At 45.7% G+C, this 27616-nt stretch overlaps 1 protein-coding gene across 3 annotated transcripts in view; it reads left to right on the forward strand.

The window, feature by feature from the left end:
- SEMA4C (semaphorin 4C) overlaps positions 1 to 27616 on the forward strand; it is an 85084-nt gene that overhangs the window by 49672 nt on the left and 7796 nt on the right. For 2 of the 3 annotated variants that reach the window (XM_030201670.1, XM_030201671.1), the window contains exons 3-14: positions 5003 to 5151; positions 6777 to 6839; positions 7123 to 7221; positions 7881 to 7977; positions 12114 to 12230; positions 12341 to 12495; positions 13185 to 13360; positions 13796 to 13940; positions 14141 to 14363; positions 18324 to 18439; positions 19700 to 19857; positions 27296 to 27363. In XM_030201670.1, coding sequence (XP_030057530.1) covers positions 5003 to 5151; positions 6777 to 6839; positions 7123 to 7221; positions 7881 to 7977; positions 12114 to 12230; positions 12341 to 12495; positions 13185 to 13360; positions 13796 to 13940; positions 14141 to 14363; positions 18324 to 18439; positions 19700 to 19857; positions 27296 to 27363 — 1566 coding nt within the window. The remainder of the gene's footprint in view (positions 1 to 5002; positions 5152 to 6776; positions 6840 to 7122; positions 7222 to 7880; positions 7978 to 12113; positions 12231 to 12340; positions 12496 to 13184; positions 13361 to 13795; positions 13941 to 14140; positions 14364 to 18323; positions 18440 to 19699; positions 19858 to 27295; positions 27364 to 27616) is intronic. The other variant, XM_030201672.1, reaches the window with a different exon arrangement.

Raw genomic sequence — 27616 nt, forward strand, 5'->3', positions numbered from 1 at the left:
TCAGGCTTCAGTTTGCAGCTCTTACGTGGCCAGAGCCTTTCCGCTGGGTACAACAAATGTCTACCCTGCATCTGAACTTGGAGGTTCAATCTACAGAGCCCTATGCAGGCTACAGTCAGGTCTAGCTTATGTGGCTGATGTCATATATGATTTGGTTGGTGTTTCTGCAAGGGGTGTGGCATCTGTGGTTACTGCCAGGCAGTTTTTGTGGCTGCATCAGCCAAGAGTTGCCTTATCAAGTTTCCCTTACTCTCGCAGACCAGTCCAGGATGGGGAGGAGGAGGAGGAGGCTCAGCCTCAGAGACTCCCAGAGGAAAGCCAACAGCTTTAGCTGGATTTGTCCACCACATGTTGTCAGGATTCATGACATTATAGGCCAGGGTGTTGTGGATTCTTTCAGCATTTTTGTTTCTAGTCCCACCAGTCTTCCTTTCCCAGGGGCGATAAAGGAGGACATTAGGGAGGAAGATCATCCAGTGCCCCTCGATCTTCCAAGTGATGGGGTCCAGGTCCACTCCTTGTTTCAGTAAATAGGAGGCCATTTGTCTAGCTTTCTCAAGGGGTGTTGCAGAGTTCAGACCACTGGATCCTGGTAGTGATCAGAAAAAGCTACAAGTTGGATTTCTCCCACATTCTTGAAGATTTTTATTTCTTGGTGTCCCCATGCAAAAATCCTCTCCAGCAGCAGGCAGTGCACATACATTACAGGGGCTGTTAGACCTGGAGATGGTGGTTCCTATTCCAAATTGTGAGAGGGTTATAGGGAGGTATTCCATTTACTTTCTGGTCCCAGAGAAAGAGGGGGTCCTTTTGGACTGTTCTGGACTTAAAGAAGGTAAACTATGCCCTGAGGGTCACTTATTTCTGAATGGAGGCCCTTTGTTTGGTCATTGAGTCTGTCCTAGGGAGTTTCTCACAGCGCTTAACCCCGAGAAAGCCTATCTTTGCATTTCCCATTTGGCCCCCTCATCAATTCCTTCAGTTGCAGTAATGCGGCTGTAATTTCAGTTCTAGGTAATGCCATTTGGTCTGACCATGGGCCTTTTCCAAGGTCATGGTGGTAGTGGCAACATTTCTGCAGAAGGAAGGCACCAGGGTTCATCCTTATCTGGGCATTTGGTTGATCAGGACATGCTAGGAACAAGAGAGTCTACAGGCTACAAGCAGAGTGGTTAGTTGACGCACGGTTGGGTGATCAACTTTGATAAAAGCAATCTAGTCATTTAGTCTTGTCTCAGATGGAATATTTGGGTCCATGGCAAGATTTTCCTGCTGGAGCACAGGATGAGCAAGCTACAGTCTCAAATCCAATGTTTTTTACAGCAGGGGAGCCTGCAGGCCTAGAATTACATGGTGGTGACACTAGAAGTGGTTTGGTGAGTGCAAACTCACATGGGACAACAGCAGGTGTCAGTGGTCTCTGATGATGCATAATTACCTCTGGCAGCTGCCCTGGACAGCAGAAGTGCGAGTCGGCATGATGGCTCAGGGTGAACAATGTACTATGGGGAAGATCCCTGGAGATTCTGGAGTAGACAGTGGTTACCATGGATGCCAGTCTCTTTGACTAGTTCATTTAGTTCAGGTAATGCAGGGCATTTAGAGAGCAGCAGAGGCATTATGGTCAACAAGCTGACAGAAGCTGAGAACAGTCTGCAAAGTGCTACAGGCATTTGACCCTGCTGAACAGGAATGCCTTCTGACAATTCAACAGTGATGGCTTACATCAACAATCAAGGGAAGGATGCAGAACATGCCTCTAGCTCTGGAGTCTCTCTCCCTTTCATGGTGAGCGGAGAAGCACCTGTCCAACCTCTCAGCAGCACACATTTCTGGCAATTTCAACCTCCAAGAAGAGTTTCTCAGCAGGCACTCCTTGGATCCCAGAGAGTGGGAGCTGTCAGTAAGAGCCTTCAGTCTGATCACGCAGCCTTGGGGGCTCCTGATCACAGATCTGATGTCATTGAAAAGAAATGCCAAGATGCAGAGGTTCTTCAGCCAACCAGGGGCGTAGCTACAGGCGGGCCTGGACGGGCCCAGGCCCATCCAATTTCGACCCAGGCCCGCCCACCCAAGCGCATGCAAATTTTGCACACTGCAGCTGTGCAGCACCCGCTCTGGCTCAGCCGCTCAGCTGATCTCTCTCTCCAGCGGACCAGGTTCCTTCCCAATTTCGCCTCAGGCCCGCCCACCATGACCACGGCACCACCCAAGCGCACGCCGCACGCACAATATACTTACTGAGTGACTGCAGCGGAGCAGCCCTAGCTTAGGCTCAGCTGATGATCTCTCCAGGGCAGCGAGTTGTTTTCCCATCCATACAGCCTACGCGGGACGTGGCTGTGTACAGCGGCGGCGTGCTGCTCTCAGCCTCGTTCTCGCTCTGCACACTCGTGGTATTATGGCATCTGAGGGAGGGAGGGCATAGCTAGCTGCAGTGCTGCACCTGCACGCACGGCACGCGGGGGGGGGGGATTAGTGCAACTGCGCTGCGAGCCTCAGCCTGAGTCTGGCCCTGCCCTGAAGAAACATGGGAATAAAGAAAGGTTCTTCTTCGATAATCAAGTTGAGATCATTCCAATGACAGTCTAATAGTCCAGTCCAGATTGTATTACTGCCAAGCAGCAGTAGCAGCAGCTGCCAACCCAGCCCAGCAGCAGGTAATAAAATTGTATTTTTGTAAATGCTTTTTTTTACATCATGGGAGGTGCTGGGGGAGAGGTGGAGAATAGGGGGAGGAAGGGGGTGGGGCAGAGAGAAAATTTTGTGCCCACCCACTTCGGGCTCAGGCCCACCCAAAATTGGCTGTCTGGCTACGCCACTGCAGCCAACACAAGGAATTTGAGACCAAAGGCATCCATGTGCTGGTGCAACAGCATCCCACAGTGGAGCCTTTCTGTCTTTTCCCTCTGGCCAGTATTGTGCAGGGTGCTATGCAGGATTGCTTCTCATCTGGGCCAGGTCATCCTAATAGTTCTGAACTGACCCAGGAAGCTATGGTAAACAGACCTTATCCATCTCAGCATAGATTAGCTGTTACATCTTCCTCTGTCTCAGGGGCTCTTGTTTTAGAGTCCAATAATCATGGTCAGTCTGGTTCCTTTTGGTGTTATGGCTTGGTTCTTGAAAGGTCAAGGTTGAGAAGAAAAGATTATTCAAATCAGGTTATCTCCATTCTTTTACTGGCTAGGAAGTGATTGAATTTGGAGGCATATGCATGAGTTTGGAGAGTCTTTGAGAGCTAATGTGGTCCGAGAGCTCTTTGCCCTTTCAGGTTTTGATAGCTCACCTCGTTTGGGTTGTGCAAAGGTTTCTGGAAAAGAGCCTAGCCTTGACCTCCTTCTTTGAATTTCCAGCTGTCTTTACAGTGTTTGATCAATAGTATTTTCATATGTACAGGGTGTTTTGAGAAGGAAGGGATGTGGTGTGGTTTTTGAAGGGAGTGAATCGTATCCATCCACCTCTTCACAAGATATGTTCAGACTGGAATCTCAACAATTCTCTAGGCTTTGTTGAAGGTACCATTTGAGCCTATTAGAAAGATATCACTGAAAGATCTCTCCGTGAAATGGTGGTTCTGCTGATGGTGGCATCTGCCAGGAGAGTTTGCAGTTGCAAGCACTCTTGAGATTCTTGCATTTTGTGGAAATGGAGGTCTCTATCCGTATGGTTCCTGCATTCTTTGCAAAGGTGGTCTCCAAAATTCACGTTAATCGGGAACTAGACTTGGCCTTCCTTTCAGGAACGGATATGTGTTAGAAAATTGCAGTCCTTGCAATCATTGAATGTCAGAAGATCCTTGATGAGGTATTTGGAAGTTATTAATGCATTTCACAGATCGAACAGGCTGTTCATCCTGTTTGTGCATCCCATGAAGGGGATGCAGCCTCCAAAGCTGCTATTGCTTACTGACTGACTGAAGGAGATAATGTCTTCTGCTTATCTCCTCTCAGGTAAACGGGTTCCTTCCATTCTGACAGCACATTCTACCAGAGGAATAACAACATCATGGACAGAATTGTGAGCTGCTTCTCCAGAAGAGTAGTCCTTTCGTAACTTTATGAAGCACTATAGACTTGATTTTGCAGCTTGGGAAGAGTCTTCTTTCAGTGTGGCTGTACTATCTGTGGGAGTCTTGGGTCCATACCTGTCTTATGGACTGCTTTGATACATCCCATTGTTCCTGGACTGGTCTGGTGAGAACACTAAGGAAAGAGAAATTTAAGTGTTACCTAATTTCTTTCCTTTAGTCCCACCAAACCAATCTAGGTTCCTGCCTGTTTTAAGAGGTTTAAGAAAAAGAAAGGAGTACAGAACAGGCTGTGTTCAGGGAAGGTTTGGGGTAATGGTTATGAAGATCTGGAGATGACAGTTTTGAAGGTTTGGGGTAAAGGAAGGCATTCCTTGTTTTCACCATTCTGTACTGCTTTGGTACCAAAATACTGAAGAGTGTGGAGCTGCACACTGCCCTCAGGGTAGATCAAACAGACTTGTATTCTGTATCTCCAACCTGCTGGTAGATGGATGTAAACCCATAGGTCAGTGATTCTCAAGCCTGGTTCTGGAGGCACCCCAGCCGGTCAGGTTTTCAGGATACCTTCACTGAATATTCATGAGATAGATTGGCATGCAGTGGAGGCAGTGCATGCAAATCTCTCTCACGAATATTCATTGAAAGTATCCTGAAAACGTGACTGACTGGGGTGCCTCCAGGACCAAGTTTGGGAACCACTGCCATAGGTCCTGGACTGGTCTGGTGAGAGCAAATGAAAGAAAATTAGCAGGTAAGACTTAATTTCTCTTTACATGTATGTTACACGCTTGTCTTCATAAGGTGGAGAGATTTTGAATGATTGAAGAGAACTTGTTGTGAGTCTTCTGAAGCTGTTTGTTTTGCGGGTGCTTCTTAGTACTATTAAATGCCGATAACTTTGGTTTGGATGTGTTTTGTCTCATAGCTGGCCATACACTTAAACGCTTCACCTGTCTCCTTGCCTTGCAGAGCTGGAGGTGCAGCGTTTCTCCAAGCCTGGGATCCATAACTACAAGACGCTGACGCTGAATGAGAGCGAGGGTGTTCTGTATGTCGGTGCCCAAGAAGCCATATTTGCACTCAGTCTGAGCAGCATAAGCCAGGAACTGAAACCAGCAGTAAGCAGAAATGGGACTGTGCCAGTCTGGTGGGGGTAGGGAGGAGTCAAGAGTCCTCCTGTCATCACATATGGACTGTGGGGATGTTCGATCAGGCTTTGGATAGGGACTCCAGGATTGTGAGTCTGTGTGGTGGTCAGTTTTAGAGATCGGAGGTCACGCATACACCTAGATCCAGGAGAACACATAAAGTGGCAGGGATATTGTGGGAGGCTTGAATGCTGATATCATCATTACAGTAGGTTTTAATCAGACAGAACAAAGGTACACAAAACTGGCCTAACTATTAAACAAACAAGGTATCACCCAGGGTGGCAGCTTGTAGGGGCAGGAAAGAGCAGTCAAAGCAAAGCAGTTGTGACAGCTAGACAAACTCGAAGAACCATAAGCATGCACTTTTACAAACAGTAGAAGTGAACACTTTTCAAATAGCCCATATATAGTTACTTTCTTGGGTAAATTGATTTTAGAAGTTGTCCTCATTACATACATACAAAACAGAATTAAATATTTAACAGTGTGATATACATATGTGCATTTTAACTGGATTGTTCTGGGATAGTTGATGTTGGGTTTAATTGTAACAGTCTTTTTTTTTTTTTTTTTTTTTGGGGGGGGGGGAGAGATTAGAGGCTTGAAACAATTGGGGATGGATACATAAGGCTGAAGGTTCGCCACTAGGGCATCTAATAACCCTTGAACCACCCCTGAAGGTACATGGAGTCCAGCTTCCTGCTGGTTTGCATGAAAGCTCTCTCTAGCTCCAGATGCAGTGTATAAAGTTTCTTACATTTTCCTGAATCAGTTTTGTAGCAATGAAAAAATTTCTTCCTGAACCAAGATAAGGCAACTGGCCCACAATTGCTGGATTAGCATTTTGTCCCGTAGCGTGTTCTATAAACTTATATCCAACAGTCCTCCTCCTTCTAAAACTAGAGGTTCTCATCTGTCTGGTTTCTAGAATATCCACAATAAATATTCATGAGACATTTGTATGTACTGCCTCTATTGCGTGTAATTCTATCTCAACCATATATGAGGTACATGTTCAGCCCACTGCAGTGAGCGTTTTTTTAAAACCGCATAAGCAGTAGGACTGACTCTTTTATGCTGTCCAATTTAACCTCTAAACTTAGGCAGTTAAGTGCTGAATATTGGCACTTAACCATATAAGTGCTGACTCCACCCCCAGACAGCCCCCAGAATAGCCGGCTTTGAGTTTAGCAGTCAGTGGTGATATTCAGCGGCATTAACTGGTTAAGTGCTGCTGAATATCCTCAGCAGATAGCCCAGCACAAGTGATTTAACCAACCAGGAGCCTTTTCTGGTTGGTTAAATTGCTTTGAATGTCGACCCCTATGTACATACGGAAAACATCCTAGAGCAGAAATATTCCAGACTAGCCAGGTGTGACCTGAGAACTGGCTTGAGAACTGAGCTGTTACCAGTTTACTTTTTAATTGATTTAAGGCCTAAGCTGTTGCAGGATTCTTCCCCCCCCCCCCCCCCCCCCCCCATTATGGGAAAAGAGATTCGGTGAGTCAGGCCCATAACTACTACAGCTGAAAATAATGTTCCTAATTTGAGTGGAGGTTTTGTTTTGTTTTTTCTTCTTTGTGTCATAGATAATCTGGGAAGCTCCACTGGAGAAGAAGCTGGAGTGCATCCAGAAAGGGAAAAATAACAAGGTACACACGAGGGCAGGGATAAAAGGAGGTGGATGATTAGTGGGTAAGGGTTTTCTTAGCGTTTAAAGGCAGGTTACAGATCAAACTTTCCATTTCGGGGGGGGGGGGGGGGTGAGGCTTTCTTTGGTGCTCTGAGGGGTGCGTCTGTTTATTTGTATTTCTTTTTAACCTCTGTGGTGTCCTTTTTTTTCCTCATTGCCCAGGTGAAAAGAAGTAATTACAGATTTCTTCCTCCTGCTCATGACCTTATGACTTTTTTTTTTTTTACATTTTCCTCTTACAGACAGAGTGTTTCAACTATATCCGCTTCCTACAGAACTATAACTCCTCTCATATGTACACATGTGGTACCTATGCATTCCAGCCTAAGTGCAGCTATATTGTGAGTATCTTTTGGACAGAGCAATTTGTACAATCAGCACTCCTGCACAATTTCCTGTAGCACCACCTCCTGAAAGAGACAGATACTGTAGGAGTTGTGACCTCTCCTACGGCCAGCACTCCTGCACCATTTCCCTATAGTGCCCCCTTCTGAGAGATGCTGGGACAACAGGAACCATGAGCACCCCCACAACAACTGCTCTTGCACCATCTCCTCCAGCCCTGTTTCTTAGCTGTCTACTAGAAGCATTCCTAGCCAGTCGAGTTTTTGGTATTTCTACAATGAATATGCATGAGATATATATCACTTGCATATATTAGAGATCCACTGTATCCAAATCTCTCATGCATATTCATTATGGTAACCTGGGAGAAGGTTGAGAAGCCTTGCTCTTTAGCATGCCCTGCTGGAGGAGGCTGTGACTGTGGAAGCTATGACATCGCACTATTTCCCTTTCCCCCTGCATCCATAAAGCCAGCATTCTTGCTTGTTTCTACAGCCCACATCTGCACAAGCCTTATTACAGTGTTTTTTGTTCAAGGAGGCTGGTGGTTTTTCTTTTGTGAGTTGTTGTTGTTGTTTGTCTTTTATTTTGTTCTTTGTTTTTAAAGCTGTTTATGACCCAGTGATTTTTTTAAATTCTTTCTTTGGCTTTGCAGGAACTGTCAAGTTTCACCTTGGATCGATTTTCCCTGGAGGATGGAAAGGGAAAGTGTCCATATGACCCATCCAAGGGTCACAGTAGCCTCATAGTTGGTAGGTGCTATGCAGGGGAGAGGGAGTATTGTAAGAGGAGGAGTTGCCTCTGGTAAACACCTTCCTCCTTCCCTGATTACTACTAGTGTTTGGGCTGTATGGTTGACCCTACAGGTGCCTGTATCTCTGGCTTCCCTGGAGCTAGAGGTGCTGCTGTAGACTTAGAGGCAGATGCATCAACCAAACGTTAAAAAATCTAAATCGTTAAAGTCCCTAACAATTTTTTAAAAACGAAGAATGCACCAAAAAAAAAGGCACACATGCTCAGATCAGTATTGAAACGTACAATGTATCAAAGAATCACCATACACGTCGGTAATCGGCCCCTAAATCATGCGCAGAGCAGCCAAGCGTTTTGCTGGCTGCTCTGCGCATGCTGCAAACGTCAAAACAAACAAAAAAAAAAAGCCACAACACATACACGTGGCTACCCGGTCAGCAAAATACAAAAACAAAGGATCAGGAGGGGGCAAGGGCGCTTGTCCGGAGCATCCTGTATGGACGGCCTCCCCCCCCCCCCCCCCCCCCCCCCCCGCTGCTCCCCACTTTCCACCGCTTCCCCCTCCCTTCCTGTTCTTCTGTTGTGCAAAAGCTTACTCCGCCTCCCGTCAGTCTTCCGCCCCGTGCCCCGCCCCCGCTGCCCCTCCTGAGGTTAACTACGCCGCTCCCCCCCTCCACCGAGACCCCCCTCTCTATTACCGACCCGAGCAGCGCCTCTCATCTCTTTCTGAAGCGCTGCACGGGCAGGAAGATCTGTTGTGTTGGTCGCAGAGTCTCCATGACGTCTCTTCTTCCCTGGCCTAGGCCCCACCTCCTTCTGACGTAAGTTGGAGGGTCGTTAAAGGCTCATTAAGCTTTGGTGCATCTGCCTCTTAGTTGGGGGAGCCTCCTCTCCTATTTGCTCACCCATGGCCATGCCATTCTGAGCACTGATCTTAGGGCAGGTATAGCTTTAAAATCTTCCACTATTGTATCAAGATGGACAGAAATGGAAACTTTGTGGCACTTGCATAGGAAAAGTTGCTTGTGGGTATGAAAATTACTCCAGCATTTTATAAGCGGAGAATTGGCTATGTAGTAGTACTACATAATTAGGAAAGTATTTTGCTCTGCTTTACTGTCTGGTTAGATAGTATGTGTATAGGAGTGGAGGGGAAGTTGGGGGTCTTCTCTAAAGCTGACCAAAACATATGTCACGGCGAAGAGCTTAGCTCTGTCATTGCTGCTGGCTTAGATGTATCTTGAAGTCCCTGCATACTCTGAGTGCAGAAAGACCTGTGCCTTCCATATCCTGGCCCTTAAGAGATCTGAAAACTCTTGGCAGTATTGTAAACTGTATTGGGACCCGATCACCTCTGAGCACTGAGGTAGGTTAGTAGTTAATTCTGGGTCTTGTGGTTGCCTTATTCCTACAGAAACATCTGTATAAATCACAAAACATTTAAGCAGGGTGACGTAAGGGTGAATAAGTCAGAAATGAGAGAGTGGATTGGTACACTTTTGGATCAGTTAAAGCAGGCTTGTATTTAGCTATAGTCAATGTAAGCAGCTGTGTACTGTGCCAAATTTTGATAGACGCCATAGCATTGCTGCTGTTTCCATGCCTTGATCCAGGCCTGCTACGGCTGTATCTTAGTTCTGCAGCAGCCAACAATCCTTCTCTCTTAATAATTCTAGGGGACGCTTAATGAAGTTATATAAAAATACTTTTAAAACAAATAGTAGGAAATATTTTTTCATTCAACAAATAGTTAATCTCTGGAACTCGTTGCCATAGGATGTGGTAACTGCAATTAGCATGTCTGAGTTTAAAAAAAGGTTTGGGCAAGTTCCTGGAGGAAAAGTCCATAGTCTGCTATTAAGCCACTGCTTGCCCTGGGATTTTTAGCATGGAAAGTTGCTACTATTTGAGTTTCTGCCTGGTACTTGCAACCTGGACTGGCCACTGTTGGAAGCAGGATACTGGGCTAGATCGACCATTGGTCTGACCCAGTATGGCTATTCTTATGTTCTTATGGGGTCTTCTGACACTTGCATGCTGATAGGCTCTGTGATTCCCACCCTATGCACCGGTTTCTGTGGAAACTGGAAACCTGGGCCAGAGCAAGGGTGTCATAGGGCCTGCCGGTGCACGAGTTCTGGAAGGTCCTGTGCTAGGGAGTTAAGGAAGAAGCACTGCTGGCTGCTATTGGGGAACTAAAGTATGACAAGGTAGCATAAAAGAATGGAGGATCCATGTAAGGGCAATGGGGAGGGGGAAGTGGTAACCTGGTGATTTCAGGAAGGGACTATCCCCTTCCCCCTCCCCCTTTGACCTATAGGCACCCATAACTTAATCCAACTGATATAAGGCATCCTTTCCCTTGAGAGATGCTCTTGTATTCTGAAAGACATGAACCTGTCATGGATGGATAAACTCCCCAAATCCCTGTGATTGTATCCTGGTGATGTATGCCTTTGATGGCTGAAGCAATTCTGTAAAATAGGCACTAACAGTTCCATGCATATTATGTGCGTAAATGTTTAGAATACTACCTTGTGGCTGGCTTAAGTGCTCACACCTAAATGTTAGGTGCACTTATGCCCAATTAGGCTAGTATTCTATAAATAGACGTAGGCCCCTACATTCCTTTCATATAATAGGCTCCTATCAGGTGCCCTAGGCCCTCATGATCCAAAGCCCTGCGCTGTTCCAAACAGCACTCTAAAAATAGCGCTGGAACAGCGCAGGGCTTTTCTGCATCGATGATCAGAGATAAAGCATGCAAATTTAAGCAGCGCAATTATCTCTGATCAAGGGGTAGAAGTGCGGGAGAATTGTACCTGAGCATGCACTCAGCCCAATTCTCCCGCACTTGTTTGACAGGTCTGGGCTGTCAAAAGCCCAAACCTGTCAACACAGGGGCTGGAGGTCCATGGGACCACCAAGCCCTGACTACCCCTGCCCCGAGCAAGGCAAAACGGGGGCTGGAGGTCCGGCGGACCTCAGGTCCCTCTGACGATCTCACCCCCCCCCCCCCCCCCCCAAGTTCAGGGAGGGCTGGAGATCCGGTGGGTCTCCAGCCCCCCGAACCCCCAGAAAATATCAAGTGGCCGCCACTGGCCAAACCCTTTCCCACACTCCCACCCAGCGAGCGACTTGGGGGGGGGGCTGGAGGTCCACCCCAACTCCCCCCCCCCCCCCCGCGTTGTCGTACCAATCCCTGGTGGTCCAGCGTGAGTAGGAGTAGTGGCAACCCCCCTCCCTTCCCTCCTACCCTCTCCCACCCTCCCACCCAGCAAGCGAAGCCACCCCAACTCCCCCCCCCCCCCCCCCCCCCCCCAGCGTATACCAATCCCTGGTGCTCTAGCGTGAGTAGAAGTAGTGACAACCCCCCTCCCGGCCCCCCCTACCTTTAGTTGAAGGAGGGACGCAGCCTGCCTCCCTCCTCTTCCAGTGGACGACATCGCAAAATGGTGGCGCCCAGCCCCGCCCATTGCATCCTGGGATACAATCGCTCCCTTACATGGTCTGTAGTCCCGCCCCGTGCATCCCAGGATGCAATGGGCGGGGCTGGGTGGGAGAGGGTTTGGCCGGCAGCGGTGGCCACTTGACATTTTCTGGGGGTTTGGGGGGCTACAGACCCACCGGATCTCCAGCCCTCCCTGAACATGGGGGGGGGGTGGGATCGTTGTGGGGACCGGAGGTCCACCGGACCTCCAGCCCCCTGTTCGCGTTTGCTTTTGGGGGGAACGGGGGCCTGCTGGATAGGGCTCACCATTCCTCCCCAATGATCGGCGCAAACCCTAACGCCAGCTCGGAGCTCGCTTAGATTTTGCCGCGGCCAGCAACCCAATATTTGGTGCGCTGGACACTGATCATTGGGGATGAATGCGTTAAGCGCTGATTAGCATGCATTTGCATGCTACTTGCGCTAAGAGCCCTCAAGTGCGTTGTTTCACGCGCTCGAGGGCTCTGATCATGGGTCGGCAGCAAACTCCGGCGCTAGTATGGCATTAACAGCCTCTAGCGCCGGAGTTTGCTTTTGATCATGAGGGCCCTAGTATATTATTGTCCCCTAACTGGTTAAGGTTCACTAGGGCATTTGGATAGCAAGTAGCTGTTAACAATACTCCATTTTGGATACTCTCCATAGATGGTGCACTGTATTCTGCGACCTTGAATGACTTCCTGGGCACAGAACCAGTGATCCTGAGGAATCTGGGCCAGCATCGTGGTATGAAGACAGAGTATTTGGCCTCCTGGCTTAACGGTAAGAGGCTTTTCCTGCTGTAGATTGTGGAGGGAAGGAACTTCGCTCTTGTTCTAGCCAAGGAGTAAAAAAAGTCTTTTTATCCTCCCTGTATGTTCTGATTTCCCCAGCAGAACCAAATTTTGTGGGCTCGGCCTATGTTCAAGAGAGCGTGAACAGCAGCATTGGTGATGATGACAAGATATACTTCTTCTTTAGCGAACATGCCGTGGAATATGACTGCTATGCGGAGCAGGCAGTCGCCCGTGTTGCCAGAGTTTGCAAGGTACAAGAGGGTGTACTGCAGTAAGAGAATGGGAAATGGAGGAGGGGGTAGAATGTACAATTTAGCAAGGATGAGGGTACAAGGAGGCTAAAGATGTGACAGGAAGGCTCTTTATTTAAAGTGGGGGAGATGCAAGTGGTTAAAAATACTGTAGGCCATGGGGAGAAAAGTTGATGTGCTTTCTTTCCTCTACAAGCTATACTGGGAGACTTGTGGTGGGGGTAGGTGAGAGCTGTGATCTGCTCTTTCTTAAGGAGGTATTCCTTGTCAACATGGACATGAGAATTCCCCCCTGTCTGTTCATTCGCACCTTTTCAGTAGTGATGAGTTAGTTCACGTACATTAGATGGCCACAGAGGAGGCAAATGATAGTATCATTTGCATGGAAATCTTTTTGATATCAAGTGAGTCAGCCCTCTGCCTTCTCCTGGGGCGTTCAGCGCTGTAACTGTAAGTGGTCTTGTGGCAGGGTGAGAACACCCAGATCTGTCAGAACCACAGATGCAGGTTCTGAAGGCAGCAAGATCATCCCTGTCCTGATCTGTTCTCGAGAGCTCCTGGTGTTGTTGGGGAGAGGGTGAAAGTGAGGAGAAGGGTGTCTGCCTCAGTTTGTTGCAAGGCTGGAGATGTCAGAGTCCCCATTTCTCATTGGTGATTCCTTCCTCTGAATGATTCCTTTCACTCTTCAGGGTGATGTGGGAGGCGCTAGAACTCTGCAGAAGAAGTGGACGAGTTTCCTGAAGGCTCGTCTGGTCTGCTCTGTCCCTGAGCATCAGCTGCATTTCAACCAGTTGCAAGCTGTGTACACACTAAATGGCAACACCTGGCGTGACACACAGTTCTTCGGGGTCTTTCAGGCCTGCTGGTAAAAGCTTTCAACCTCCTTTCTTCATTCTCTTACATTAGACTGTGAACTGGCCTCGAACCAAATCTGAACTACTGCATGTTTTCCAAGGTGCCAGCAGATTCACGCACTCGGGAGGGAGTTTCAGGGGCTCGGAGTCTTATCTCCTGTGATTGGCTCTCTTGTAAAATTGCTTGCAGTCCCCTCAGCAGAGCTGTGATACACTACATAGGAGTGCAGAGAAGAAGCAGGCCTCTAGTTTATTGTTCTGGGGGATGGGTACAGGAGGGTTCAGCTTCCTTTAGTCACCTTATCTCTCTCAGGGGTAATATTACTTCTAACAGTGGGTGTTTCTTCTAGCTATGCCTGTGTGATAGTGCTGAGTTTCTCCCATCTGTCCTCTTGCAAACTGATTCATGTTCCTCTGTTCATTGAACCTCTTTTGTCCCTCTGCAGTGGGGAGGTCAGCATGTCAGCGGTCTGTCAATATACAATAGAAGATATACAGAAAGTGTTTGAGGGGCCCTACAAGGAGTACCGGGAGCAAGCCCAGAAGTGGGCACAATACTCTGACCAGGTGCCCAGCCCCCGGCCTGGATCGGTAAGTTCTGGGATTCAGCACATGCCAAAGCTATAATATAAGACTGTGTGCCCTCTATCTGAATTAGCTGACAGTGAATAAAGGAACACACCCCGATTCAGAGGGATGTAAACAAAATGCCACATCCCTCTTCCACATGGACTTTATGTGTAATGGCATCAAGAGAATAAGTTGTAACATGTGTGCTCGTTTCTGTTTAGTGCATCACAAATTGGCACCGAGATAACGGCTTTCACAGCTCCCTAGAGTTGCCAGATAATACCCTGAATTTTGCCAAGAAGCACCCGTTGATGGATGGATATGTGTTGCCACGGCAGCACAAGCCCCTGCTGGTGAAGAAAGATGAAAACTTTACGCAGCTGGTGGTGGACCAAGTCCTAGGGCTGGACAAGAAGTTGTATGATGTCCTGTTCATTGGTACAGGTTAGTGGTACAGGGGGAGAGAAAGGATGACCACAGGACTCCATTTTGTATTAATTGCAGGCTTGCTAGTGTTAAGTAAGCATTAGTTTATGCAGCAAACAGACTGAGATTGTTCTGTGCAGAGTCCATGAAAGAATTCCCCTGCTTCTCGATACAGATCTCCATGGTATGACCACACCTCCAATACTGTGTGCAATTCTAGTCACCACATCTCAAAAAAGATATAGCAGAATTAGAAAAAGTACAGAGAAGGACGATGAAATGATAAAGGGGATGGGACAACTTCCCTATAAGGAAAGGCTAAAGCAGCTAGGGCTCTTCAGCTTGGAGAAGAGACAGCTGAGGGGAGATATGATAGAGGTCTATAAAAAAAACTGAGTGGAGTGGAACAGGTAGACATGAATCACTTGTTTATTCTTTCCAAAAATACTAGGACTAAGGGGCATGTATTGAAGCTGCTAAGTAGTAAATTTAAAACAAACCAGAGAAAATATTTCTTCACTTGACATTTAAATAAACGCTGGAACTCATTGCCAGAGAATGTGGTAAAAGCAGTTAGCTTAGCAGGGTTTGAAAGGTTTGGATAATTAAAAAAAAAAAAAAGCCCATATGCCATTATTTAGATGGGAAAATCCATTGCTTTTTTCTAGGATAAGCAGTATAAAATCTGTTTTACTGTTCTGGGATCTTGCCAGGTACTTGTGAACTGGATTGGCCACTGTTGGAAACAGGATACTGGGCTTGATAGACCTTCGGTCTGTCCCAGTATGACAACACTTTATTTTCTTATGATCACCCCCATCATCCTCTCTGGTACATGCTGGCAGAGGTCTATTCTATGATCAGGGCTGGCTTAAGGCATGAAGCAGGTGAGGCACTAGCTCAGGGCGCCAGAGCTTAGGGGATCCAAAAACCTGCTTCACTAGTTCAGCCTTCAGAGTAACCAGAGTATGCTGTTCTTCCCTGGCATCTGTGCTCTCCACCTTGCGCTGCAACTGGGATGATTACAGGTTTAAACATGAGAACAACTCCTCCCTGTTACTGTGTTTTAAACCTGCAGTGGTGCCAGTGACAGCACAGGGAATCTTAAAATCCCCCAGAGTCCTCTCCCTTGGAGGGACCTTCAATCCCTGGGGTTCCATTGAGCCCAGTGCGACCTCTACCAAGGCCTCTCCCCTTTCCAAAGCCCACCCTGACTCACCTCACTGGTCCTGGAGATGATGGGGACAGGAACAATCCCCACTTGGTCCTGCATTGTGGCAGCCTTCTTCAGAATTGCACTGCTGACTTCCTAGTGGTAGTTTCTTGGTACTACAGATAAGGGTTCAAACTGCCATATGGGGACTTTTTCCCCTTAAATGGTAGCTTGAACACCCTAGAGGTAGAACCGCAAGACTACTGCTAGGGGGTCTGCAGTGCCTTTTTGAAGAAGGCAGCCACTAGAATAGTAGCGGGTGGGGGTTCCTTCTGTTCCCATCACCCCCAGGAACCCTGAGGTAAGTTGGGTTATGCGGGCAAGTGGGGGGGCCTGGCTGGGTGGAAGAGAGATGATGCAGGGAAGGGCGCTGAACCTAAAGTTTTCTCAGGACAGCACAATCTCTTCAGCCAGCCCTGGCTATGTGAGGTAGTGAAGAGAGAGATGCTTATTTCTTGGATTACTGAATTTATTTATTAGTATGATTTATTTATTTTTAGATTGCCGGGATGTGCAGACTTCTTTTTAAAATCTGAGTTGATCAAATTAGGCCTCTTAAAAAAAAAAAAAAAGTTAAAAAAAAAAATAAGGTCTTCAAAAACATGAAACAAAATTCATGGGAAGAGCATATTTCTTCAGCTGATTTGGATCCGCCTTGGGTTTTTTCTGGATCTGGTTTTTAAAAATACAACAAATTTTTTAATGGTTTATCCAGGGAAAATCAATATTTTACCTCTTGAACAAGTAGGCTGACCATAAGAATAGCTACACTGAGTAAGACCAATGGTCCATTTAGCCCAGTTTCCTGTTTCTAACAGTGGCCAATCCAGGTCACAAGTACCTGCCAGAAACCCCAATAGTAGCAACATTCCATGCTACCAATTCCGGGGCAAGCAGTGACTTCCTCATGCGTATCTCAATAGCAGACACTGGACTTTTCCTCCAGGAACTTGGCCAAACCTTTTTTTTTTTTTTTTCAAACCCAGATATGCCAACCTTTGTTACCACATCCTCCAGCAACGAATTCCAGAGCTTAACTATTTGTTGAGTGAAAAAATATTTCCTCCTATTTGTTTTAAACATATTTCCATGCAATTTAATTGAGTGTCCCCTAGTCTATGTCCCCCTAGTCTTTGTACTTTTTGAAATCTTCTGGTATGAGTGTGACTTCAAATTTTTCTGCCACTTGTCACTTAGCTAGAAATGTGAAAAAACACACACATAATTTAGAGCTTGCTTGAGTCACATAATCAGGTATTTAAAGTGACAGTAATGGCTTTGATATTAAATGCACCTGCTAAGTGCCTTGTACTGGGACCACCCATTTGATTTTCAGTGGCACCATTGGATAATGTTGCTGAAAATCATTATAGACTGCCCCAGTGTATCGAAATAGCACCAGGGTGGAGTGTCGGGAGAGAAAAACACTCTGGATAGCAGATATTATTTAAACGCCATAGCCAGTGTGTTTAAAAGCGTTGTCGACCTTGTAGTTTAAATATTATCCCAAATAATTGTATTACTTATTGGTTTTTTTAAAAAATGTTTTCCATCTTTCCTCTGCTTTCTGGATAGCAGATATTATTTAAACGCCGTAGTCAGTGTGTTTAAAAGCGTTGTCGACCTTGTAGTTTAAATATTATCCCAGATAATTGTATTACTTATTGTTTTTTTAACATTTTCCATCTTTCCTCTGCTTTCATCTCCTTTCTCTATCTACCTCACCTTCTCTCTCTTACATTTTGCTCTTTTGTCACATTTCTCATCTCTTTTCTGTCAAGTCCTTCATCAGTACTTTTTCTGCTTGCCTTCCTTTCAACTTATTCATCTTTCCCTTCACCCATTCAGCCTGTCTGTCTCTCACCCACTGCTGCTTCTCAGCACATCTCCTCCTTTCCCTTGGCCCCTTCCACCCTGCTGTAGTCTTGCTTCCTTTCCCTTTATCTCTCCATCTCTCCTTCCCCAAATCACAGTATTCTGTTTTCTCTCCTAAACCTACCTCCAGGGCATGGCAGAAGCAGCAAGAGCACCATGGGGAGAGCAGTAGAAAGGCTGCTTTGTCTTTGCATGCTCCTCCCTCTGCTATAAGCAGAGGAGGAGGAAGGGAAGCAGTGCTTTAACATCTTGGACCCAACTTTCAGCAGAGAGAGATGTCACTCTTGCTGCTGTCTTGAATCTGTGTCCCTGCCACTCTGATTCTTGATGCCTGTAGTCTGTGTATGGGACAGTGGAACCCTGCAGGGAGAGGGGGCAGTGATGACCCTGTGAATTCACAGCACAGCTCTGTTGTCATCCTGTTGCACATGCTTCTGCAGACCCACTGCCATGTCTCTTGCCAAGAGGCCTGGCAGTATTGAGGGCAGACAGACTGGAAATATCTGGTAGACTTGGGCTGTCTGATCAGTGTAGTTTCTTTTGCCATATGTAATCTGGACCCTGCTGCCCTACAGGGATGATATTTATGGAGTCAGATTGTGCATCTGGCAAACCCACTACAGCAGCATTTTTCGCTGGTCATTATTCCAGTTGCCCTATGAGCCTAAAAGCTGGAAAGAGCCTCCTAATAGATAGCAGTCCCCCTGTATCTCTGAGCAAGTTTTTTTTTTTTTTTTTTAATCAAATGGTGTTGGAGCACTTGACTGTAGGGCAGCTTTTGTGGAGTAGACTTGAGGAGGTGCCCAGGGTGTGTACAGTGCTGTACATGATCCTTTATTGTATGAAGATTCTGGTTTTGTTCTCTTGTTCAAGTCCTTTCTCTCTTGCAGGAAATGGCTGGTTGTATAAAGCAGTGAACCTGGGCTCCAAGGTCCATATAATAGAGGCAGTACAGCTCTTCAAGCATGCTAGTCCCATCGAGAGCTTGACCATCTCCCACCAAAAGGTACTGGGACCACAATCTGCATTGTACAAATAGATTGTAAGCCCTCTGAAGACAGAGAAATACCTAGTGTACCTGAATGTAACTCGCCTTGAGCTATTACTGAAAAAGATGTGAGCTAAATCCAAATTAAAATAAATAAATAAATAAAAAAGGAGAGCAGAGCTGCCTGAGTGCAGTGCTACTCGACTGACTAAACCAGCAGGCAGCCCCCATCCCATTGACAAAAGTTGAGTGCTTCCATTGCAGTCTTGCTTGGGGGAAAAGGGGGGGGGGTGTCATAAACTGAATACAGGGCTTCCACATGGGACACTATTTTAAGCATGTTCCACTTAGCAGAAGAGACAAAATCTGAAAATGAGAGAGAAGCAACATGGCATCATTTCCACAGAACTCGGAGGATGCAGGCTAGTCCTGAGGCACTTGGCTTGCAATCTACTTGCAGGAATCACCATTATTAGTGTTTGATAGATATCTCTATCTAAGAATCACTAAAAATAGTAATATAGCGGGATTCCATAGAGCTCGTGCTTTGAGGTTCTGCCCTAACCATTAGGGGGCAGTCTGAGTTCTTTGACTCACATGTTTTGCTGAGGAAAGACATGCAGAACTGTAGATGCAGCTGCAGGGCTAGAGGGGGGCAGAGGGCAAGCAGGAAGCAGACATCCATAGCAACAACACATGTACTGTGTAAAGCAAAGTCACATGGGAAGCCAAATACCGCAGCCACAAGGCCAGAGGGAGGCAGTGGGAATGGACAGACATGCATCAATAGAAGGCCTATAGCTGTGGGGGAGCAAGATAGCTTCAAGCTGCAAAGATGGAGAAAGACTGCTGGGTTGAGTTTGGGTGGGCGGGAAGAGAGACGGGGCAGAGTGCTGGCCTCGGGTTGGGGTTGGGGAAAAGAGGCAGAGAGCTGGGCTCAGGTTGGGGAGGTGAAGCCCATATAACTTGTGGGGGTTTTTTTTTTTTAAATAAGTTACAGCTACTGTGTAACTGTAAGTAAAAATATTTCCATGCAAGAAGGATTTTCTTATAAACCTGATATTGCCCTTTGTAGAGGAGTGAGAAGAATGGGCAGCTTTTATCTCTAATTAATGTAATTCAGGATTTGATTATCCAACCTTTGTGAAAATGAGACAGGAAGGCCCAGACCTAGTGTGAGAGAACCAAGAAATGATCCATGATCTCATGGAATCAGCCAGAGAAATGTGTATTGCTTCATCTCAGTCCTGAGACGCTCTGATCCTGTCCCCTCTGCAGAAACTCCTTTTTGTCGGGTCATACTCCGAGGTGGTGCAACTGTCTGTGGCAAATTGTAGCAAGTACCTGTCCTGCAGCGACTGTATTCTGGCCAGGGATCCCTACTGTGCCTGGAATCGCAACACTAGCCGTTGTGTGCAGACCGAAGAGCATGATAGGTAAGAGGAGTCGCTCATTGGTTCTCACTGTGGAGCTAGAGCTATTGGCTATGCCTCATGTACATCAGTCTGTTGGGTAAGACGGGGTGAGTTATGAGGACAGTGTCAAATGACTCTCTCTTCTGCAGGTAGAAGCACCCATGTTTCACAGCATGTGTCCTTTTTCTCCTGCCCATACAGGGGTCAGTTCTATAAACCAGGGGGCCCGATATCCAACCCGTAGCGGTAAGTTTCTGGTAAACCGCTTCCAGCCGCGTTCTGAACTAACTTAAGCGGGCTCCCATTTATGTACTCAACTTACAAAATGCTATGGCTGATGTAACTGTGAGTGCCTAGATGTTTGGCGTGCTGATCCCGGGTTACGCTAGCATTCTATAATGGAACCTCCAAGGTGCCTAGGTTCTGCTATAGAATGGGCTCCTACCATGCACCTCAGGGCATGCCCAATCATAGAATTGCCCTCAAAGAGGGGGTGTACTGAAGCTTCACTGGAGGTGCCTATTGTCTCTCATGCTGTGCTTAAATGGTAGTGGGGCCAGATTAAGGCATAGGCAAACTAAGCATGTGCCTCGGGCCCAAAGGTTTGGGGGAGGGGGGCCTTAGATGGTGCTTAGGATTCAGGAGGCTAGGATTACCAACTGTCCTGGATTTTTTTTTCAGGATTCTAAAAAATGTGTAAACCACCAGAGCCAGAAGAATAGCTAAGTGTATGGATATTTTTCAGAGTTTAGCCCACTACAGCTCTCCAATACTCCCCCCTTTCCAGTGCAAAGGCTGTGGTAGGATCCAGCCAATGGGAAGACTTCTAGTCACAGGAAGAAGGGGCTGAGCTGCAAGGGCTGTGGAGGAAGCTGAGTTCTGCAGAGGGTCTTTGTAGAGAATGAGCACATGAAAGCAATGTTGCACACCTGTAACAGGTGTTCTCTGTGGACAGCAGGATAGAATAGCCACACTTGGGTGACATCACAGCTGATGGCACCAAGCGGTCCTTGTCACATAGCTCAGGAGACCTTTAAATTAGGTCTTCCAAGCATGCCAGTAGTTCCCACCTCTCAGTACCCATTCGAATCTGGTCAGTTATTGTAAAAAGCTGACTTCAGCTGAGTGTAGGAAAGGGCGGGATTGTGTGGCTGTTCTATCCTGCTGTCCATGGAGAACATCTGTTACAGGTGCGCAACGTTGCTTTCTCCTTGGACAAGCAAGATGACGAACATGACACGTGGAGACTCCAAAGCTGAGGGTTGCATCAGGTATTATATAAAATATTCAACTTGATAACTAAAGGAGGAGGTGGACAGTTGAAGTTCTCGAACAGTAGCTGAATTTAGTACAGCATTAGCAAATGAAAAAGAAGAGAACAAAGGTTGATAAATATGATAATGGATTGAAAATGTGAGAGGAAAGGACCATCTAGCTGCTTGGCAAATGTCCATGATGGGCGTAGAATGGAAGTGTGCAAGCTTTGTAGACATGGCCCTGAGTTTATAAGAGATAAGACTCGAAGAGTTTGAAACAGAGTTTAAGTGATAACAGTAACTAATACAACTACATAACCAGTTGGCCAAAGTTCTCTTAGATACAGGCAAGCCTGGATTGTTTGCATTTATAGAAAGAGTCTTTGAAACTAGAGGAATTGGTGGATATCCGTAAGGAGACCTGTAATCTATCCATGTGATGGTGAAGGCAACCTTGACCAAGATGGTATGAGCAGATGTGGCTTTGTTGGGGGGGGGGGGGGGGTTGTTTTGTTTTTTAGATGTGTTGCAAAAAGATCTATTTTTATGAGGCCAAACTTTTGTGTGATGGGATGGAATATAATGAGGTTTAGAGAGCACTTGTGAGACTGGAGTTGTTGACTGAGTTCGCCAGGGTGTTTCAATTTTCAGGAAGGTCAACTGTTGTGAGAAAGATGTTGTAAGACTGTGCAAATTGCCAAATTTAAGATAGTTTTTGCCAAAGGAGGAAGGAATATGTCTCCTTGCTTGTTTGTACATTGAGACTTGGTTGTCTGTCTGTACAACTTTCAGTGGCATAATCGAAAGAGAAGGACGCCCATCTTCCGACACAAATCGGGAGATGGCGTCCTTCTCTCAGGGTCGCCGAAATCGGCATAATCGAAAGCTGATTTTGGGCATCCTCAACTGCTTTCCGTCACGGGGACGACCAAAGTTCACGAGGGCGTGTCGGCAGTGTACCAAAGGCGGGACATGGCGTGGTTAACAGATGGGCGTCCTCGGCCGATAATGGAAAAAAGAAGGGCGTCCCTGACGAGCATTTGGCCGACTTTACTTGGTCCAATTTTTTTCACAACCAAGCCTCGAAAAGGTGCCCGAACTGACCAGATGACCACCGGAGGGAATCGGGGATCACCTCCCCTTACTCCCACAGTGGTCACCAACCCCCTCCCACCCAAAAAAAAATTTTTTTAACATTTTTTTCCAGCCTCTATGCCAGCCTCAGATGTCATACACAGCTCCATCACAGCAGTATGCAGGTCCCTGGAGCAGTTTTTAGTGGGTACTGCAGTGCACTTCAGGTTGGCGGACCAAGGCCCATCCCCCCCCTCTACCTGTTACACTTGTGGTGGTAAATGGGAGCCCTCCAATACCCATCCGAAACCCACTGTACCCACATCTAGGTGCCCCCCTTTACCCTTTAAGGGCTATGGTAGTGTTGTGGGTAGTGAGTTTTGGGGGGCTCAGCACACTAGGTAAGGGAGCTATGCACCTTCGCAGGGACATCCTCAGAGATGGGCGTCCCCGTTCAAAAATGCCCCTCCTCGTGGGTTAGTTGTTATGTAATGTAATCACTTGAAGAGCTTTGAGGACTGCTCTCGTTTTCAAACGATTTACATGAAAGTTTGTTCATTGAGAGTGCAGACTTTGTGTTTAAAGATCATATGTGGGCACTCCCCAGCCTGTCTGGGAAACGTCGGTGGTAAGTGTAGTTTGTACATAAGTGGAATGAAAGAAATTCCTTCTGAGTAGATTTGTCAAAAACTGTTGATAGGGAATTGTGGTATTGGCCCCAATGAGGTGAAGGTCCCAATATGGAAAGGTCTCATGATTAATCTGCAAAAGGCATGGTGTGCCACTATGTGTCTTAAAATGTGGAAGAAATGTTTTGCTCAAGGTTGTGAGGAGAGCTAAGATTTAGCTTTACAAAGAGGAAGGAAGGTTGTGGCAGTGAATGTGAAAAGTTGAGCTCCTATAAATTCCAGACTGGGATGGTTGTAGGATTGATTTTCAAAGTGTAGTAAAAATTCCAGAGATTGCATGAGACGTATTGAGGATGTTAGAGATTTGTTGAGCTACTCAATTGTCTATGTAGGGAAATTTTTTTTTTTTTAAAGTCCTTGGTTTTGTAGATGGGATGCCGCCACTACCATGCATTTTGTAAAGACTCCTGGAACAGAGTAAAAAAGATAGAACTCGCTACTAGTAGAAATGAGAGAGGTATCTGGAGATACTTGCAAATGATAGATGAATTGGTATTTGAGCATAGGCCTCTGTGAAGTCTAAAGACCTAACCAGACATTTTAGTGAAGAAGAGAAAAATTATTGAAGTGTGTTCATTTTTAACTTTCTTTGAATTTGTATTTGTTTAGTAGTGTTAGATCCAGAATTAGGCGGAGTCCATCTTTTTTTTTTTTTTTTTTTTTCTTGCGAGTAAAAAGTATTTGGAATAAAATTCTAGTCCTTTTTCATGAGGAGGGACTTTTTATGCAGTGTGACTAAAGAAGAGAGATTTCATCTTTGGAAGGTAAAATGAAAGAGGAAGATGAAATAACGGAGAACAGTTTGGAGAGAGACTGGTGGGACGGAGTCTGTATCCATTATGTATTTATTCATTTATTTATTTTGAGAGAACCCAGTTTTCTTTTCTGAATAAATTCTAAGAAGAGTAAAAAAGCGATTAACCTCACTCCACACTCCAGTTGGAATGTTCTGAGATGGTAAGAGTGGAGGACGATGAGGTTTACGTTTCTCTAGTATTGACAAGAAGATTGAGATGGAAATTGTCTTCGATATCTGGGTTTATAAGTAGAGTAATTTATATTGATTTTCTTTCTTATAAGATGTGGGGGGGTGTTGTACAGATTATCTCTTAAGATTGTGGTTGCTGAATGTTGTCTATAGAGAGAGTCTGAAAAGTAGTATCATTTTCTTTGAATTAGTGAATAATTGTTTAACTTTACCTCCTAAGAGATCATCCTTAGTGAAAGGTGTATTGGCTAATTTGTCATGGACATGATTTCTAATGCCAGAGGCTCCAAGCTAGGTTATTTTACGTGTGGTAATAGCCACTGCTGCCGCTCTACTGGTAGCGTTATAGGACTTAAAAGACGATCTAACGAGGTATTTAGTACACTCATGTAGATTTTGTATAGTAGATTGAAATGATTCAGAATGACCAAATATTTTCAAGAATTTCATTGGGATATTAAAGAGATGAGAAATTGGTTGGCTACAATTCTAGCTGATAGCATTGTAGTTTAAGTGATTATAGCCATGGTATCCAGTAAATTGTGATCCTTTCTAGGAGGGATATTAGAATAAGATCAAGAGTTCTTCAGAATGTTTAAAGAGCTGTTCCTCTGTTACGTGGGTCTTGGAGCCCAGGTTCACTGCTTTATACAGCCAGCCATTTCCTGCAAAAGAGAGAGAACGTGACCAAGAGAACAAAACCAGCATCTTCAAACAATAAAGGATTATATACAGCACTGTGTACACCCTGGGCACACCCCCTCAAGTAATTGGTGATGAGAAAGTTGAAGTTTGCTTCATCCTCAAGCCTGTTGAACTCTATTTAGTTTCAATGGCATTAGAGGTGTGGGGTGATGTAAGGGGCGATTGCTCAAATAAGTGCTTCTGACTAGGTAGAGCTGCTAGGGATTTAGGTGCATCAAGATATTTAAGAGCTTGTAAGTATTTTTTTTTTCTTGGATTGGGTTCATACATAGTAGTAAGAGTTAAATGCTTTTGTATACGAAACATCACTTGGAAGATGTCTGTTGAGGACCGACCTGGAGGAGCATTGTCCTGTGAAGTAGGGATATAGTGAAGGTGATGCAGGATGATGCTCTGCAGATGGAGGGTTGGAGTATATAATGGATGGCGAGGGACTTTTAAGGGAGGGATAACCTCGGGAGTGTGATTTCCATAATGAGACTCCAAAAATTGTCTCCATAGTTCAGTGAAAAGCTGAATTAAGGCTGAGGTGGAGTTAGTACTTACATGGAGGTAGAGATGATGCATGTAAGGTATTCTACAGTAAGGAGGAGAAGGAGTTAAATGCTTTAATCTAGAATTGTTACCTCATCTAGAGGGTGGGGAGTCAGAAGCTGGAATTTTCTGGTGAATAGAGGAGACTGAGAAGGAAAGCTCATTGTGGTCTTGTCTATGTGAAGAGGCCACATTTATGTGTTAGGTTGTAGAGCCGACACTGTGTTGCATGGCGCTGGGAACTATGGTGTTTGGCGCTGCATCAAAGATTTTTGTTCGTGGAGCGCCAAGGAGAGTGTTCGTGCGGGGAGAGTTGTTTAAATTCCCTAAAGATGAGCAGCGCCGATGAATTCTCAACGTAGTGGCGGTGAGACTGATGAGGGAGTGTATCCCAAAGTAAAAGACACAGTCGGTACTGGTTTGCACTGATACAAGAAGGAGGTTGTCTAGGCATTGCAAGCTTTGAAGCTGCCTGGCCTTGAACGTTTTGCACGCTAGTGAAGCTGTGGAAGTTGGGTTAAAACCTGCATTTAAAATTGATTGCTTAAAAGCAGTTTGCACTTTAGTCATACCCTTGGTATGGGCGATAGTACTTTTTTGTAGTTGTAGTTTTTAAGTTCAAAATCTCTTGATCTGTGGCTCGTATGTGCTTGGAAAATTCACAGCTAGAGACATTGTCAGAGCCTAAGCAAAGTAGATGTAGTTGGTGGAAATCAGTGGCTGATAATTTAGTGTTTTTAATCTGGTTTCTCTTCATTGGAAAGACAACAAATTTAATTCTGAAGAAAAAAATAAAGGACAAGGGTCTTTTGCTGCCGACCGCTGTGGGGGTTAGAAAATATCTGACCAGATTCAAATGGGTAGTGAGAGGCCGGAACAAATTCACATGCTCAGAACGCCTAATGTAAAGGTCTTCTGAGCTATGTGACAAGGGCCGCCAGGCACCGTCGGCTGTGATGTCACCCACATATGTGGTTGTTCATTATTCTGGTTGTTCAAGGAGAACAGCACTAGAAAAGAGAACTAGAAAGTGCATGCAATTGTGCTGTTCTGTTTCTGGAGAGGACAGTCTCCTATAAATAAAGTTTCTCTTTGAAAATGTGGGCTGGAATGGAGAAGTTCACTGGTATAAATGTACCTGTGCACATACTAAGTGAAGGGAGGCCTTTAGCACAGGGAATTTACCTTGTTAATTTTGAACAAGTAATTTAATAATTCTAATCTAATAATCCTAATACTGCCTCCATTCTGCCTATATCCTTTCAGAAGCATCAGAAAAGCTAAATATTTTATTTTGCTTCTTCTGTTTGCTTTCATTTGTAAACTTTGTAAATTTATATCTGACACATATTGTCCTTAAATCTCACTCTTTTGGGCCGCCCACCCTTGGAATCTCTGGTTTGTACCAGAGGCAGTGGAGAGTGAAAATGACTTGCCCAGCTTCTAACCCAGTGCTGCAGAACTGCCTTATTACCCAGTTCCAGGAGGGATACTTTTGACCAGTCCTGTTTTTGAACTTATATCCCACTTCAGTGCTCTATTTGTAGTCCCCGATACCACAATTGAAATCAGCACCTCAGATCCCATAATGTACCAGGTTAGGGTGGCAGAAATTCAGGACTGGCTCAGAATTTCCCTCCTGGAACCAGGTAACTTGGCAGTTCTTCAGCTGTAACTATTAAGCTTCTCCATTCAAAGCATGTGCTTGCATAATCCCCATGCTCACTCAGACTATTATGGTATTATACCTGCAGCTAGGCTATGCACTTCCCCTGCCACTTTTGAAGAGGTGAAATGGGGGTGGGGGTCCATGGTAGGGGGGCGGCACAAATATATGTTAGCCCAATATAATGTTAATCCAGCCCTGATGGTAGTGTTGAAAAAATATATTTTTAGCATCTTTCCACAAGCCCCGTTTTGAGTGTTCTGATGTTTGCCGTCAGTTTTGGTGCTTAGCTGACTGGCTTCAAGCAGGCATTTAAGTTCTCGATGTCACCTAATTAAATAACATGGTAATCTGTCACAGGTTAAGCTTTTTGATGGGGGTTGTGGGAGAACAAAGCTCACTCTCTCTTTTCTTCCTACTTCATGCTTGAGAGTGCTGCAGAGTTTGGGCTTCCTTTGCACACCCCAGGTAGTATGGGTTATTGTCAAATGGATATAACCACAAGGAGACCTCAGTGTGTTTGACGGCTTCTGTTTTTGACCCACAGGCTTTTGCTTCTTCAGGATGTGGTGAGCCCAGATACTGCTCGCTGTAGTGACTCCACCCAAAACACAGGTGAGCAGTTGAGGCCCTCAATAGACCATTACTTAACTTTACAACTTTTCTCTAAAGAATGAGAGAGGCTTTGTGGACACCCTGGAGGGAACCTGATGGGCTGATGATCAGAAGCAAACGCAGGCGCTAGAGGCTATTAGCGCTGTACTAACGCCTGCGTTTGCAGCTGCCCCATGGTCAGAGCCCCCGTGTGTGAAACATGCTCGTGGGCTGTTAATGCAAGTAGCATGCAAATAGTAACATAGTAACATAG

This window comes from Microcaecilia unicolor, chromosome 4 (genome assembly GCF_901765095.1).
Source record: "Microcaecilia unicolor chromosome 4, aMicUni1.1, whole genome shotgun sequence".
Taxonomy (NCBI): domain Eukaryota; kingdom Metazoa; phylum Chordata; class Amphibia; order Gymnophiona; family Siphonopidae; genus Microcaecilia; species Microcaecilia unicolor.